Raw genomic sequence first — 16,856 nt, forward strand, 5'->3', positions numbered from 1 at the left:
TTGATGAATAAGGTACATGCAACACACTTGATGAATAAGGTGCATGCAACACACTTGATGAATAAGGTGCATGCAACACACTTGATGAATAAGATACATGCAACACACTTGATGAATAAGGTGCATGCAACACACTTGATGAATAAGATTCATGCAACACACTTGATGAATAAGATACATGCAACACACTTGATGAATAAGGTGCATGCAACACACTTGATGAATAAGGTGCATGCAACACACTTGATGAATAAGATTCATGCAACACACTTGATGAATAAGGTGCATGCAACACACTTGATGAATAAGATTCATGCAACACACTTGATGAATAAGATGCAACATCTCCATTGTTTTATATTTTGAAGAGGTTTCATCTGTCAGTGGTCTTTCCCCTCAAGGGAGGTTCCTTGATGCTGGTGAGGGGCTCTTGATCTACAGAATTGGATCTATGCTCCAGTTCCCTAAGTTAAGTCTGAATACCTTCCATCCCCCCCCCCTAGGCGCTGTATAATCCTTACGGGTTTATAATAATCAGTGACCTTTTCAATAAATTATAAACTAAAGACATCAGATGAGGTAATGAGTCCCTCAGCTTTGAAGGTGTTGAACACCTTTGTCGTGATGAATCTCAAGCACAAGTTGGAAGATGGACACACACAATGGAGGTATCGTAGCAGGATGGGTGCGGGTCCCACTAGTGGAAGTAGGTTATGCCCAAGAGTTGAACCAGAGGTTAGTAAACAGGTTGTAGTAGGTGACAGCCTCTGTACCAAAATTCCAGGAAGTTGATGTGTCAGACAAGTGCCATAACCCACTATCAGGACCATCAAAATCAGTGAGGTATCGAAATTTTGACAAAAGAGGGCTATACTATAACCCTTTTAATAAGAACAAATTACTCTTGAACTTTTTTTATATTTTCCATAATTTGTTCGCAGAATTAAAAAAAAACATGAAGCGTTACCTAAGTGTATTCTCCCCAACAACGATATATAGTAACATTTCCTCAAAAGTAATAATTTTCAAAGCTAAATAAAACATAAATGTAATTAATCGTTATTCAGTTAGATATTAAAACATAAATGGACCTTGTTTCAATCCTGACTTTACCAAAAATAAAATTATCACATTTAAGTTGTATTATTTCTTTCAAGCATTATATAAACACAAGGCGTTTAACATCAATTTCAAGGAGAATAACAATACTATGTTATTTTTGATCTGGCCTGGTATGGAAGTTGATGAAGTAATTCCTGCTAGGTTGAAATGACAGTATTTGTCCTGATCATGTTTCCTCTCCTGCTGCAGTACTTACATGCCAGCTTGCTTACATGGATTGGTCTGTGTGTGTGTCCACCTCACACCGTCATCAGGCTTAGCAACACGTTGATATTGCACAGGATTAGGCATTTCAGTTAGTCCTCAAGAACTTATATCACTTGCAGCAGCAACCTGAACCTCATACACACTACAGTTACCAGATGACGTAGCTGTGTATTAGTTGCTGGGTAATCATCTAAAGAGGGGCAAGAAACTACACCCATGAACAAAAACAACTTCATCTTCTCTCCATGATGATGACACGACAGCAGGAACAAATTCACTTTTAGTATCCACCTCATTTGAAGAATCACCTTCGCTCCCATGGTCAGTTTCAGGATCCACCACAGCAAGGTCAGACTTTTTCTAGGCTCTTGATCTGTAAAATAGGTTATTGAGACCTGAAATGACAAGAGAACACAAACTGAGCATCAGAAAGAACAAATTTATTAACATTTGCAAATGTATAACATGTTAGGTATCACGGCCCCTGTACCACTTTGGGCATAACATAGTCTGAGAGGAATACAGTAGCTCGGGCTGGGGGCTACTACATGTAGTGAGTCCCGTTACTTCACATTACTGGCATTGTTATTTGTAAATATTTCTTGCTCTTCATTTGCCCATCAAAATACTGTTCATACTTCTAGTTGTTTATTGGAAACAAATTCAGAAACTTACCGACATTCTGAAGTGGTGAAAAACAATATTTTATGGAGAAGGAGCACCTTGGACACAGATGTCATCCCGCACTCATAGTATTCCACGTCCACTAATTTGGTAGGGGAGACAGTAGTGGTGATCACTCACAGTGTTCACCAGGGGAGACAGTAGCGGTGATCACTCACAGTGTTCACCAGGGGAGACAGTAGTGGTGATCACTCACAGTGTTCACCAGGGGAGACAGTAGTGGTGATCACTCACAGTGTTCACCAGGGGAGACAGTAGTGGTGATCACTCTCACTGTTCACCAGGGGAGACAGTAGTGGTGATCACTCACATTGTTCACCAGGGGAGACAGTAGTGGTGATCACTCACAGTGTTCACCAGGGGAGACAGTTGTAGTCATCACTCACAGTGTTCACCAGGGGAGACAGTTGGTCATCACTCACAGTATTCACCAGGGGAGACAGTTGGTCATCACTCACAGTGTTCACCAGGGGAGACAGTAGTGGTGATCACTCACAGTGTTCACCAAGGGAGACAGTAGTGATCACTCACAGTGTTCACCAGGGGAGACAGTAGTGGTGATCACTCACAGTGTTCACCAGGGGAGACAGTAGTGGTCATCACTCACAGTGTTCACCAGGGGAGACAGTAGTGGTCATCACTCACAGTGTTCACCAGGAGAGACAGTTGTAGTCATCACTCACAATGTTCACCAGGAGAGACAGTTGTAATCACTCACAGTGTTCACCAGGGGAGACAGTAGTGGTCATCACTCACAGTGTTCACCAGGAGAGACAGTTGTAGTCATCACTCACAGTGTTCACCAGGAGAGACAGTTGTAGTCATCACTCACAATGTTCACCAGGAGAGACAGTTGTAATCACTCACAGTGTTCACCAGGGGAGACAGTTGTAGTCATCACTCACAGTGTTCACCAGGGGAGACAGTTGTAATCACTCACAGTGTTCACCAGGGGAGACAGTTGTAGTCATCACTCATAATGTTCACCAGGGGAGACAGTTGTAATCACAGTGTTCACCAGGGGAGACAGTTGTAATCACTCACAGTGTTCACCAGGGGAGACAGTTGTAATCACTCACAGTGTTCACCAGGGGAGACAGTTGTAATCACTCACAGTGTTCACCAGGAGAGACAGTTGTAATCACTCACAGTGTTCACCAGGGGAGACAGTTGTAGTCATCACTCACAGTGTTCACCAGGGGAGACAGTTGTAGTCATCACTCACAGTGTTCACCAGGGGAGACAGTTGTAGTCATCACTCACAGTGTTCACCAGGGGAGACAGTTGTAGTCATCACTCACAGTGTTCACCAGGGGAGACAGTTGTAGTCATCACTCACAGTGTTCACCAGGGGAGACAGTTGTAGTCATCACTCACAGTGTTCACCAGGGGAGACAGTTGTAGTCATCACTCACAGTGTTCACCAGGGGAGACAGTTGTAGTCATCACTCACAGTGTTCACCAGGGGAGACAGTTGTAGTCATCACTCACAGTGTTCACCAGGGGAGACAGTTGTAGTCATCACTCACAATGTTCACCAGGAGAGACAGTTGTAGTCATCACTCACAGTGTTCACCAGGAGAGACAGTTGTAGTCATCACTCACAGTGTTCACCAGGGGAGACAAATATACCATCATGAAAGTCAATGCAGCTTCTTCATCCCTCTTGAATGACTGATGTCCCTTGAGGAGGTGTGTGTGTGTGTGTGTGTGTGTGTGTGTGTGTGTGTGTGTGTGTGTGTGTGTGTGTGTGTGTGTGTGTGTGTGTGTGTGTGTGTCTGTGTGTGTGTGTGTGTGTGTGTGTCTGTGTGTGTGTGTGTGTGTATGAGAGAGAGACCTATTTATAGTTACAATAGACTGTTTTATCATCAATTTGATAGTGGTTTAGGATGGACTAAGATTCTGTAGGATTGGATTCCAGTGTGTTTAGAGTTGTTCCAGAAGTGCAACTCTTCACCTACATGAGGTCGTATCACTTGATAAAGCTGTTAACTAGTTAACTCTTGGTGTAACTAGTAGTACTATATCCAGTAGTTAGTTAAGTATTAATTAGCCCTAACTGACAATTTAACTCTTCTATGTATCTTTGGCAAGTGTCCGACAGTATTGTGACCTGACTGAGGCAGTGGCAGGGTACCGACACTTGAAGACAAGAATATATAGTGGAGACCTTCATTTGTACAACTTTTCATCCAACATTAGGGTTGATCAAAGCCCAGTGTTGAGCGAAACGTTGCATAGACAAAGGTCTCCTCCGCATTTATGTCCTCTTCACCAATCTTGTGACTGTCACGCAGTTTTTATTGGAAAGTAGCAATGCCACTTTATTAAAATTTTCTCCTTTCTCGCGTAAATGTGCCAGTAAGATTACCACAAACTGTGCAGCTATCTGACCACAAATACACCGCGCTAGTTCAGTCTACTTGTGTTCAGTGACTGCATAGGAGGTGACGGGAAGAGATTAACGGTCAAAGTAGCGTCAATTAATGAGCTTGTGAGCTCAGAATAAAGTTTGACGGATGAGACACATTAAACACCTAGGTGTCTATAGTGACAAAACGTTTCGTCTGCGCTGCAGGCTTCATCAGTCGAATATAGAGGAGTCTACGTTACTGGAGACAGTACAGGTGGAAAGGTAGTAGTAAGGTGATCATTCACTCAGTCTTGTTAGAAGGTGGTCAGTCCCTTGGTGTGTGGGATTCATTTAATCCCACAGTGATGTTCGTGCGAGTGTCAGTTCAGACTGAAGTTTACACCAGTTAGTGAACTTCAGGTAAAGTGTGAGCATCTTGCAGTTTAGGGTAGGTCATGTTTTATAAGGCCATTATTATTTCTGATTTAAAATTCCCTCGAGTGAGGTTCCTTGACGCTGGTGAGGAGCTCTTGATCTAGGGAATTGAATCTGTGCTCCAGTTCCCTAAATTGAGCCTGAATGCCTTCATCCCCTCCCCCCCCCCGGACACTGTATAATCCCTACGGGTTTAACGGTGCTCCCTCGTAATAATCAATTTTAGATTGAAATTAAAGGTAAAAATGTCGACATTTCTTTTAATTGCTGCTGATTCGAACATTTTCCACTTTACAGATGTTTCTCCCTGGTTGGTGGAACTGCACCACCATAACAGATTTTTTAAAACGATACAGACATGATTTTTCTATTTTTATTTCAAATATCTAGTTCATTATATACTACAAAAATGAAGGACATGTTTTATTGCTCACTGAGAGGTTTGGAGAGCGGCTCAGCAGTTCACCTTCTGGGATCCACTGAATGACGACGTTTCGCCCACTGTTTTTTCAAGACAGTATAGAACATGGAAGAAATCAGTGATACAGTATGATACTTATTAATAGGCCGTCCTGCCACTGGTGACATCCTCCCATTCACCGGGGACAAAATTTTTCCTTAAGAACTATCATAACGGTACGAATGTATTTTTTTCCTCGCTTCTTGTGGGTGTGGTGCCGCTTGGAGTCATCTGGTGCCACCTGGAGCCATCTGGTGGGACCTGGTGCCACCTGGGGCTACCACAGAGGAGAAAATACATTATTCGTTTCTTTGGGAAAATAGAGCTAAAGTGGATGATAAAAACATTTTTTTTTACTATTGTTTAAAATGTTTTTATGATTCATTAATGTCAAGTCTTAGGAATTTTTTTTCGTGTTAAATATTGTATTTTTTTTATTCCTATCCCGACATTTAAATCTGAAAAAAATGTCCATAAAACAAATAAATAATTTGGTCCAGACGCCAGTGGTAATGACTGACTCACTGGACAGGCTACGTGCAGTGTGTTCCCAGGATCAGACGCCAGTGGTAATGACTGACTCACTGGACAGGCTACGTACAGTGTGTTCCCAGGATCAGACGCCAGTGGTAATGATTGACTCACTGGACAGGCTACGTGCAGTGTTTTCCCAGGATCAGACGCCAGTGGTAATGACTGACTCACTGGACAGGCTACGTACAGTGTGTTCCCAGGATCAGACGCCAGTGGTAATGACTGACTCACTGGACAGGCTACGTGCAGTGTTTTCCCAGGATCAGACGCCAGTGGTAATGATTGACTCACTGGACAGGCTACGTGCAGTGTGTTCCCAGGATCAGACGCCAGTGGTAATGACTGACTCACTGGACAGGCTACGTACAGTGTTTTCCCAGGATCAGACGCCAGTGGTAATGACTGACTCACTGGACAGGCTACGTGCAGTGTGTTCCCAGGATCAGACGCCAGTGGTAATGACTGACTCACTGGACAGGCTATGTGCAGTGTGTTCCCAGGATCAGACGCCAGTGGTAATGACTGACTCACTGGACAGGCTACGTGCAGTGTGTTCCCAGGATCAGACGCCAGTGGTAATGACTGACTCACTGGACAGGATACGTGCAGTGTGTTCCCAGGATCAGTACTCCGCTGCCAGGTCCCAGACCAGGTCTCCCGGTGGGTGACCTGATCAACCAGGTTCTTGGTGCTAGCAGCACGGAGACCAGCGTAAGCACCGCAGCCCAGCTGATCAGGGACTTGAGACAGACTTGTCCAGTGCTGAATTGTTAGTGGGTTGACTATACGTCTACCTGGAGGGTGTTTCGGGGGTCTTCGCCCCCGCGGGCCAGTCCTTGACCAGGCTTCCCTGTGGGCCAGGGCCTGATCAACCAGGCTGTTGTTACTGTTAGCCACACGTAGCCCAACGTACGAACCAAACCCCAGCTGATCGGGCACTGACTTTTGGTATCTGTCCAGTGGGTTAACACCTAGGTCGGGCAACCGGAGTAAATTACTCCAAATTGGGGTAAAAATGAAAATATCTGGGGGACATGAATTATTATCATTATTAAAGATTCGCCGATATTCTCCCGGCCCGGACGTATTCCAAGTGGTGGCCCGGCCTTTTCTCCCTGTCTAGGGAGTGTCTAAGACCTAAGTCTCCCATGGGAGGAGGCAAAAGTACCCCCTCATCTTTGGGACCAACTGCCCCCAGGCCTAGCCACAAGCTAGGCCTCTCTTGTCTGCCATCCCCGCCCCAAGGGGGCTGATGGGAATGACAGGCTTGTGAGCTGCAAGCTCGGGCTCAGGCATCTACCCTACCCTAGAAGGGCTAGGCATACCTTTGAAGAATTTCGAGAGTATATCTACTCTCTGAGCCCGGTCATGGGCCAGGCTCGTCTGGTGCTTGCCTGGTCAACCAGGCTGTTGCTGCTGGAGGCCCGCTACCCCACATATCCACCACAGCCTGGTTGATCTGGCACCTGGTGAAGATACTTGTCTAGTTTCCTCTTGAAGGCTTCAACATTTGTTCCAGCCGTGTTTCTGATATCTTCTGGTAAGATGTTGATAAGTCTGGGACCCCGGATGTTGATACAGTGTTCCCTTATTGTCCCCACCGCACCCCTGCTCCTCACTGGGTTTATTTTACACTTCCTCCCATATCTCTCACTCCAGTATGTTATGGCAGTGTGCAGATTTGGGACCAAGCCCTTATGGTGTCGATGCGGGAAACGAATTCTCTTTGATTCGCCGGTATAGTATCCCGGCCCGGGTCTCCTCAATAAACATATTAAACTGCACAAAAATGTATTATTTAATAAACGAGGCAAATTATGAAAGTTATGTTTTTTAAACAAATAATTTTAAGTTTTTTAATAAAATTAGAAAAAAAATATAATTTGTAGGACCATTTCTTAACTTGACAATAATGTAAAACACGTAAGGATTCTAGTGGAGAATTTCGCTCTACACAAATTTATTTTGGGGTAATACCCAAAAAAGTTCGTCGACTTCTGAGTTCCTTTAATGTACAACAATTTGTCTGAATTTGTGATAACTTGATATATAATCCAGTTTTTGAGAGTTATTTTGGAATATATTTAACAATTTTGGAATATATTTAATAATCATATTCTCAGAGTATACTTGTGATTTGTACATTGTATGAATTATACGTATGTATTATTATTATTATCGTAACTAAGCGCTAACCCCACAGTCATACAGCTGTGTATACGTTATGTAGCAGCGCTGGAAACACAGTGATCATTGACATCAAAGTCTCATCAGCATATAACCTCCCCTCTCATCATAAGGAAATTAAGTAATTAGAAGATGAGCATTAGAGGGTGTGTTTGTGTTACAGTGCGGGGAGGGTGTGAGTGGCGGCGACATAGTGGTGGTAGCTGCCAGGGCAGGACCCAACGCTTGCTGGCACCCCGCCTGCTTCAACTGCCATGTCTGCCGTGAGCTACTCGTTGACCTCATCTACTTCTGGAAGGACTCTCACCTCTACTGTGGCAGACACCACGCAGAGTCCCTCAAGCCTCGCTGTGCAGCCTGTGATGAGGTGAGCAAAACTTGCTATTGTTATTAATCTTATTTTCTTTACAGATCACCGACACTGACATTATATTTTTTTTTCAGTCAAAAAAAAAAAATGTTAATTGAGGTGTGTCTGGTGTGCAATCTTAAATTATCTAGGTGTCTTGAGGTGTCTGATGTGCAGTCTTATATTATCTAGGTGTCTTGAGGTGTCTGGTGTGCAGTCTTATATTATCTAGGTGTCTTGAGGTGTCTGATGTGCAGTGTAAGCTGTGGACAACATAATACACATCTACATATTTCGTAACAAGATATACTCACCAAGAGGTTGTATTTCTTTTAGATTGTATATACTGAGTTTACTGTAATCCCTAACATAGGCATTAAAGTATTCTTATTTGGTGAGGCTATGTATGTGTAGCCTTGATGACCTTGGTGTAACACAGTGGTTCTCAACCTTTCCTAAACCAACGACCCTTTTTATTTAAATTAATTTACCCACGTACCCCAGGTTTTTTGCAAGGTCTGTCTACTCAACAAGACGATTTTATTGACCAACAAATAAATTCGTTTTCCCAGTTTCATCTCTCAGTTGAAAGACGTACGTAACTGAGTATATAATTAAATTTAGAAAGTTTATTTTTATCACCCTTATCGTGAGTAATTATGCATTTTACACTGCATCCTCTTAAGATTCTAAACTTTTCACGGACCTCCCAGTTCTGCCTTCGTGGATCCACAGGTTAGAAATCGCTACTGTAGTATGAATAGCCTTTAAAAATGACTCTTGAAATCGTAATGACACGATTGCAAACAAGCCATACCACTGGCGAGGATAGAACCAGCGGTTTCTATCCCCGCCCGTGGTATGGTTTGATAGCCTTTAGAAATCCCTCTCCCTTTCATGCCAGGTCACCACATGGAGATGACCTGGCCAGGACCCGTCCTGGCAAACCTACATATGTGGTGTTTGTAAGGTGTGAGCACCAGACTACTGCTGTATACTACAATTTACTCCAACATACTTTCTCACTTGTAATTCATTACTGAAATGTATTTTTGTATTCTAGTCTGTTTTCTTTGGATCAACCTTTAGCTCTTTCATAGCTTTTCTAGTTGAAGTTTCTAGCTTTTCTCCCTCTCTTTAATAATTTATCTAGCTGATGTTTCTAACTTTGCTCAACCTCTTTCATAAGAACATAAGAAAGAAGGAACACTGCAACAGGCCTACTGACCCATGCGGAGCAGGTCCATGTCCTCCCCTCCGGATTAGACCAATGACCCACCCAGTGTGGTCACCTCCACTCAAGGATGGAGCGCTGCACCAGACCCAGCAGCACAAGCTAGTTAGGTCCAACTCACACCCATCCACACCCACTCATGTATTTATCTAACCTATTTTTAAAACTACACAACGTTTTAGCCTGAATAACTGTACTCGGGAGTTTGTTCCACTCATCCACAACTCTATTACCAAACCATTGCTTTCCTATATCCTTCCTGAATCTGAATTTTTCCAATTTGAAACCATTGCTGCGAATCCTGTCTTGGCTGGAAATTTTCAGCGCGCTATTTACATCTCCTTTATTTATTCCTGTTTTCCATTTATACACCTCGATCAAATCCCCCCTAATTCTACGCCTTTCGAGAGAGTGCAGATTCAGGGCCCTCAGTCTATCCTCATAGGGAAGATTTCTGATACATGGGATCATCTTTGTCATCCTCCTCTGTACGTTTTCCAGAGCATTTATATCCATTCTGTAATACGGTGACCAGAACTGCGCAGCATAATCCAAATGAGGCCTAACCAAGGATGTATAGAGTTGAAGAACAACCTGAGGACTTCTATTATTTATACTTCTAGATATGAAGCTAAGGATTCTGTTAGCTTTACTGCGGACACTAATGCACTGTTGTCTTGGTTTTAGATTACTGCTAACCAGAACTCCTAAATCCTTTTCGCAATCAGTAGTATTAAGATCTACATTATTTAGTTTATATGTGGCATGGTTATTTAACTGTCCAACATTTATAACTTTGCATTTGTCTATATTAAACTGCATCTGCCACTTCTCCGACCATTGCATCAGTCTATTCAAATCATCCTGGAGTGCTCTAGTGTCCTCATTAGAAGAATGAATTGGACGGCCTATTTTGGTGTCATCAGCAAATTTGTTTATGTCGCTATTTATTCCCTCATCTATGTCGTTTATGTAAATTGTGAACAACAACGGGCCCAACACTGACTCCTGAGGAACACCGCTTGTGACGTGCCCCCATTCACATGTAACTCTAGTTTCTAATATTGTTCTTAGTTTACTTAGTTCATTTATTGCCTCTTCCAGCATTATCTCGTCTGAGATCATTATACACACAATCTAATTGTAAAAATATATAATTGAAGTCTGAGGCTTTTATGTAAGGTTTTCTTTGCTTGTCTTTGCTTGTCGGGTGGCCCGGTGGCCTGGTGGCTAAAGCTCCCGCTTCACACACGGAGGGTCCGGGTTCGATTCCCGGCGGGCGGAAACATTCCGACACGTTTCCTTACACCTGTTGTCCTGTTCACCTAGCAGCAAATAGGTACCTGGGTGTTAGTCGACTGGTGTGGGTCGCATCCTGGGGGACAAGATTAAGGACCCCAATGGAAATAAGTTAGACAGTCCTCGATGACGCACTGACTTTCTTGGGTTATCCTGGGTGGCTAACCCTCCGGGGTTAAAAATCCGAACGAAATCTTATCTTATCTTGCTGTATAGTCCTTGTGGCTTAGCGCTTCTTTTTGATTATAATAATAATAATTATCTTATCTTATCTCTGTCGTAGTTGTGTCTTTGTGCAACTTTCTGGGGTTGATTATTTTATGTTTTCCCCCACTGTAATCAGTGGTACTGTCATTTACTTGGTTGTGATACCATTTACTTAGTGGTAATAAGTTACTCACTGGTAATACCACTTAGTGGTAAAACCACTTAGAGGTGATACCATTTAATCAGTGGTAATACCACCTATAACCGGGATGCGGGGGTGATGGCCCCCGCGTCTCGGTTTCTGGCCATGCTTCCTGATTGATGGCGTGATCCGTCAGCCTATTCGTTCTAGCCACACGCAGTTTAAGCATCACAGCCAGGCTGATCACCAGCTAACCAGAGAAATTTGTCAGATTGCCTCATGGAATCACTACCCACCAACCACAGCTACCACCACCACCACCACCATCATCCACCTACCACCAGCCGCCACCACCACCTACTACAACTTGCAGCACCACCAAACCCACCAACCACCACCACCTACCACAATTACCACCACCGGCTTCCACCACCTACCACAGTTACCACCACCGGCTTCCACCACCTACCATAAGTACCACCACAACCACCTACTATCACCACCATTAGCCAGCCAACCCTAACTGCCACCACCACCACAACTACCACCATCTTCAGCATCCACTAGTCATTACCACCGCCATCCACTAGCCATTATCACCACCATCCATTACCATCATCATCCACTAGCCACCAACACTACTACAACCACCATCACCATCCACTAGCCACCATCACCATCCACCACTACCACATCACTCCGTCACCTCCCAGGAGACCCGTTCTCTCTAATGAGCCAGACCCTGGCAGGGGAAACTTTGATAACAGCCTATTTAGATTAGGGAGAAAAAAGTTACATTCCAAAGAATGAGATTTTTTGAAAGCATCACATGGGACTTTAGCGATATTACTAATTATATATTGTGACTGAAATACTTTCCAAGTGTATAAAGAGATGATAATGAAAGTAATACTTTACTTTCTAGACACAGAGAAATACATGAAAAAAGTTAGCGGAGGCTATTTACTGAGAACTGTTTTTTAATAAGGACTATGTGTACGAGGCAAGGATAAGAAAGCAGAAGGCTCTCTCCCTACCCACCACTGCCGGCACGACAACAGTGAGAAAAATGTACCGTATAATATTGGAAAAAATGTGAAAAAAAAAAAACATTTGAGATGGAACTGAATAAAGGACACGTACAACTACCACTGATTACTTAGTACTGTATTATTTAAGAGTTATAATCATAACCCTAATCTTTAAAGGGGTGGACTGGTAAGCCAGCGGAAGGCCTCGGTCATATGACCAAAAACTCCAGGTGTGGGTCATCATATGACCAAGATCTGCGTCAGAAAACACTTGTCCTGTTTCCTGATAAATCTTACCTAACCTAACCTTAGTGTTTCTCCTGTGTTAACTACTGGTGTTACTGCACTGCCACTCATAGCTGTGTGTACCAGTGGTTCTATCCCCTGTGTACCAGTGGTTCTACCCCCTGTGTACCCGTGGTTCTACCCCCTGTGTACCAGTGGTTCTATCCCGTGTACCAGTGGTTCTACCCCCTGTGTACCAGTGGTTCTACCCCCTGTGTACCAGTGGTTCTACCCCCTGTGTACCCGTGGTTCTACCCCCTGTGTACCAGTGGTTCTATCCCGTGTACCAGTGGTTCTATCCCCTGTGTACCAGTGGTTCTACCCCCTGTGTACCAGTGGTTCTATCCCCTGTGTGCCAGTGGTTCTATCCCCTGTGTACCAGTGGTTCTACCCCCTGTGTACCAGTGATTCTACCCTCTGTGTACCAGTGATTCTACCCTCTGTGTACCAGTGGTTCTGCTACCTCTACTATTATTAACTGGGTTGCCTCGTCAGCTGATCGTCCCGATTCAGTTACTGAACATACGTCAATAATCCCTTGACTTCAGTTTGCTTCTATTTGGTGTTTTATAGAGCACTGCGTTATCTTCAGGTATACAATTTTAGCAGGTACTTTATTCCAATTTCTACAACAATTCTGTTTGGAAAATTTTTTGTGCATATTTTGTGTGGCATCTACTTGACAATTACATGCCATTCTTTCTAGTTATGGACTCATTCAGTACTTCAGATAGCTCTCTGAGTGTCAAAGATAGTATCTTAGAGGTTTGAAGATCTATCTACTCGTGTTGTAAGAGAGGAAAGGTCCAATGCTTCGAGTTCCTTCATAAGGTTTTGTTTCTGAGTGATGGTGTGATCTTGGTGGCTCCTCTTCGTACTCTCTCTCTACAGGATATCTTTGTTTTATATGTAACTGGGAGACCAAAATTGAACAGCGATGCCCGCTTCCACACACAGTCATTCCACTTATTATGTCGCCTTCCACAATGTCTGCTCTTCCATAATAAGGAAGTGGTTGTGAGAAGCTTTCTTTCACCTAAGGCATTCTTCAGGATGCTCGATTTTGAGGGGCTCTTGATCCAATGACTGAGCTACCTTTCTCTTCTTCGGATCAAACCTTATTACCTCCCATCCTCAGGTGTCTTATAACTGTCTATTATTGTTTGTTATGCTCTGTGTTGTATCATGAATATGACTCACGTGGCCTCTGATTGCTTATGATGAATATGTGTAACTCTTTAATATATTTACGAAACTTTTCACCAGCGCAGCAGGCGTCTTCAGTCAATCGAATATAACACTGTAGACGTAACTTTTAGGTGATCAGCACCAGACAAGCCTGGCCCAAGCCCCGGCTCTGGGAGTAGGAAAATTCTCCAATTTCTTCTAAAGTACATGAAAAGTAGAGTCCCTCAGCCTTGTTACAACGTGGTCAGTCCTTTATTCATCAGCTTGTAGATATTATATACCATCAATATTGTCATTACCATGCTGAATTCCATGAAGTCATCAAACCATTTACTAAGGTTTTCCAAATGAAGAATTTTTGTTTACTTTGAAGAGGATTTTTACCTAATCCACAGACATATGCAGATCTTTTTATTCCGTCTCTCAAATGGTTTATAGAAACGAAAACATTATCGAGACAAGTGTGAGTGTTTTTGTGTTTGATTATATAGGTGTGTGTGTGTACTCACCTATTTGTGGTTGCAGGGGTCGATTCACAGCTCCTGGCCCCGCCTCTTCGCTGATTGCTACTAGGTCCTCTCTCTCCCTGCCCCATGAGCTCTATCATACCTCGCCTTAAAACTATGTATGGTTCCCGCCTCCACTACGTCACTTTCTAGGCTATTCCACGGCTTAACTACTCTATGACTGAAGAAATACTTCCTAACATCCCTTTGATTCATCTGAGTCAACTTCCAATTGTGACCTCTTGTGTCTGTGTCCCTTCTCTGGAACATCCCGTCTTTGTGTGTGTGTGTGTGTGTGTACTCACCTAGTTGTACTCACCTAGTTGAGGTTGCGGGGGTCGAGTCCGAGCTCCTGGCCCCGCCTCTTCACTGATCGCTACTAGGTCACTCTCCCTGAGCCGTGAGCTTTATCATACCTCTGCTTAAAGCTATGTATGGATCCTGCCTCCACTACATCGCTTCCCAAACTATTCCACTTACTGACTACTCTGTGTGTGTGTGTGTGTGTGTGTGTGTGTGTGTGTGTGTGTGTGAGAGAGAGAGAGAGAGATTGTATAATTGTGTGTGAGATTGTATAGTTGTGTGTGATTGTATATTTGTATGTGTGATTGTATATTTGTGTATGTGTGATTGTATAGTTGTGTGTGTGTGAGATTTTATAGTTGTGTGTGTATGGATGTGGAGATAGGGGTGAGGTGGCTGGTGTGTGAGCAGTGTCCCCCTGAGCAAACACTGTAACTCGACAGTGTGTGGAGAGGCTGGTTGATTGAAGACCTACGTGCTAGGGGTAAGGGATGTTTCTCTTAATTAGAGAAGGGGGATGAGGAGGTAGGTAGTATTAGAGGGGAGGGAGGGAGGTAGGTAGAGAAGGGGGTAGGGGAGTTTAGAGAAGCTCTTTCTTCCCTACGAATTGTAGACACCGTTCTCCAGAGGCCTCAGGTTCTTCCTAAGCTGGTTCCTCTATCAGTAGTCCGAGTAATTCGTTTAGCCTGTGAGAGATGTGTGCGTGTGGCCGCTCTGTGTTGGCTGCTGTTTGTGGTTGTGTTACAGCCTCTCACTGTAAATTCTGGATTAATTCCATGTTGTCTTCACTCAGTCCTCCTGTCGGTTAGTTAGTTAATCAAAAACTTGTCGACCACACGAGAGTCATCAAGTAGTTGTGTCGCCTGTGCTGGTAGTTTGTAGTGCCCCCGCAGCTCATCCTGTGAGCGATAGCACAAAAGCAAGATTCCAGACGTCACAATGGGTCTATCAGATTCCACTGGGCATAATTACACATTAAAAAATATCAGCCATTTTATGTATTACAGTGGCTTCATATATCTGATGACTGCATTACAATATGGAGTTACTATCTCAAAATATTTAAGCATTACAATAGTTACTATCTCAAAATATTTAAGCATCTTATTCCCATTAAAACATTTATCATTATTGGGTTGTAGTTTCTTGAAAAAAAATCATTTATCTAGTCGACGAAAAATATGGATAGTTTTTATATTATTAACAATGAAATTTTTGCCATATCCTGTAGGGATTGCATGGAGGTGTCTCTGAAAGGCTGGATGTTTGGACACTAAGACATAATGCTCCAGTGGCTGGTCCTGTCTGTCCAAACACTTTGCATTTGATGTCATTGGCATGTCTGTACAAACCATATTGCCAGAGATACTTACAGCCTAGCCTTAGTCTAGCATTATCATCATCTTGTGATCTACAGACCTTGTTACTTTCTCCATAAATATGCTGAACTTGGCACATCTGCTAGTTCTTATCTGTACTGTTCTACGTTATATTATTATTAAAGATTCGCCGGTATTCTCCCGGCCCGGGCCTTTTCCAAGTGGTGGCCCGGCCTTGGCTCCCTCTTTAGGGAGTGTCTGAGACCTAAGTCTCCCATGGGAGGAGGCACTAGTACCTCCTTATCTTTGGGACCAACTGTCCCTAGGCCTAACCACAAGCTAAGCCTCTCTGGTCTGCCATCCCCGCCCCAAGGGGGCAAATGGGAATGACAATCTTATGAGCTAAGGGCTCGGGCTCAGGCACCTACCCTACCCTAGAAGGGCTGGGCATGGTGTCGATCTGTTCTACGTTCTTCAGACCGTCTGCTAGTTCTTTTCTGACTATTTAAATTTTATTTGAGAAACCAATGTTCTCTTTATTTAATGCTTGTTTACCTAAGTTATTCACTTTGTCATGCTCTTGAAGGTTTATGTAGAAACGAATCCACAGAAGCTTAAATATAATCTCTTTCTTAACATTTTGTGTGTATCTGTGCCTAGCTTCATACACAAGCATGCTACATTCAGGTCTCAGTCTAGAGTTAAGAAGTGAGGATAGTCAATTATAATTAAACTGTATAAGGTAGTAGTTTTCACATGCTTGAGAGCAACGATTGTGGCAAAAGGCTGCATGTAACCTGTTCACCATCAGTCAAGAATACTTTAATCCCTAAAACTGAGATTAAAGTGAACTCTCAGTGAGTATATGATCCTAATGCTCATTCATTTGACGCATTCTTGGCTCTTGTTTCCCGACCTACTGACCAACTGGGGTTCTCCCTGACCCACATATAAAACAGTAGTTTTCCAACACCCACTTAAACACTCAACCTACGTATAAAGTGCTACCCA

General features: G+C 43.4%; 1 protein-coding gene across 1 annotated transcript in view; it reads left to right on the top strand.

The window, feature by feature from the left end:
• Nucleotides 1-16,856, top strand: part of LOC128699005 (prickle planar cell polarity protein 3-like) — a 358,728-nt gene that overhangs the window by 307,875 nt on the left and 33,997 nt on the right. The window contains exon 4 of the mRNA XM_070096784.1: nucleotides 8,146-8,349. Within this exon, the coding sequence (XP_069952885.1) occupies nucleotides 8,146-8,349 (204 nt within the window). The remainder of the gene's footprint in view (nucleotides 1-8,145; nucleotides 8,350-16,856) is intronic.

This window comes from Cherax quadricarinatus, chromosome 55 (genome assembly GCF_038502225.1).
Source record: "Cherax quadricarinatus isolate ZL_2023a chromosome 55, ASM3850222v1, whole genome shotgun sequence".
In the NCBI taxonomy this organism is placed as follows: domain Eukaryota; kingdom Metazoa; phylum Arthropoda; class Malacostraca; order Decapoda; family Parastacidae; genus Cherax; species Cherax quadricarinatus.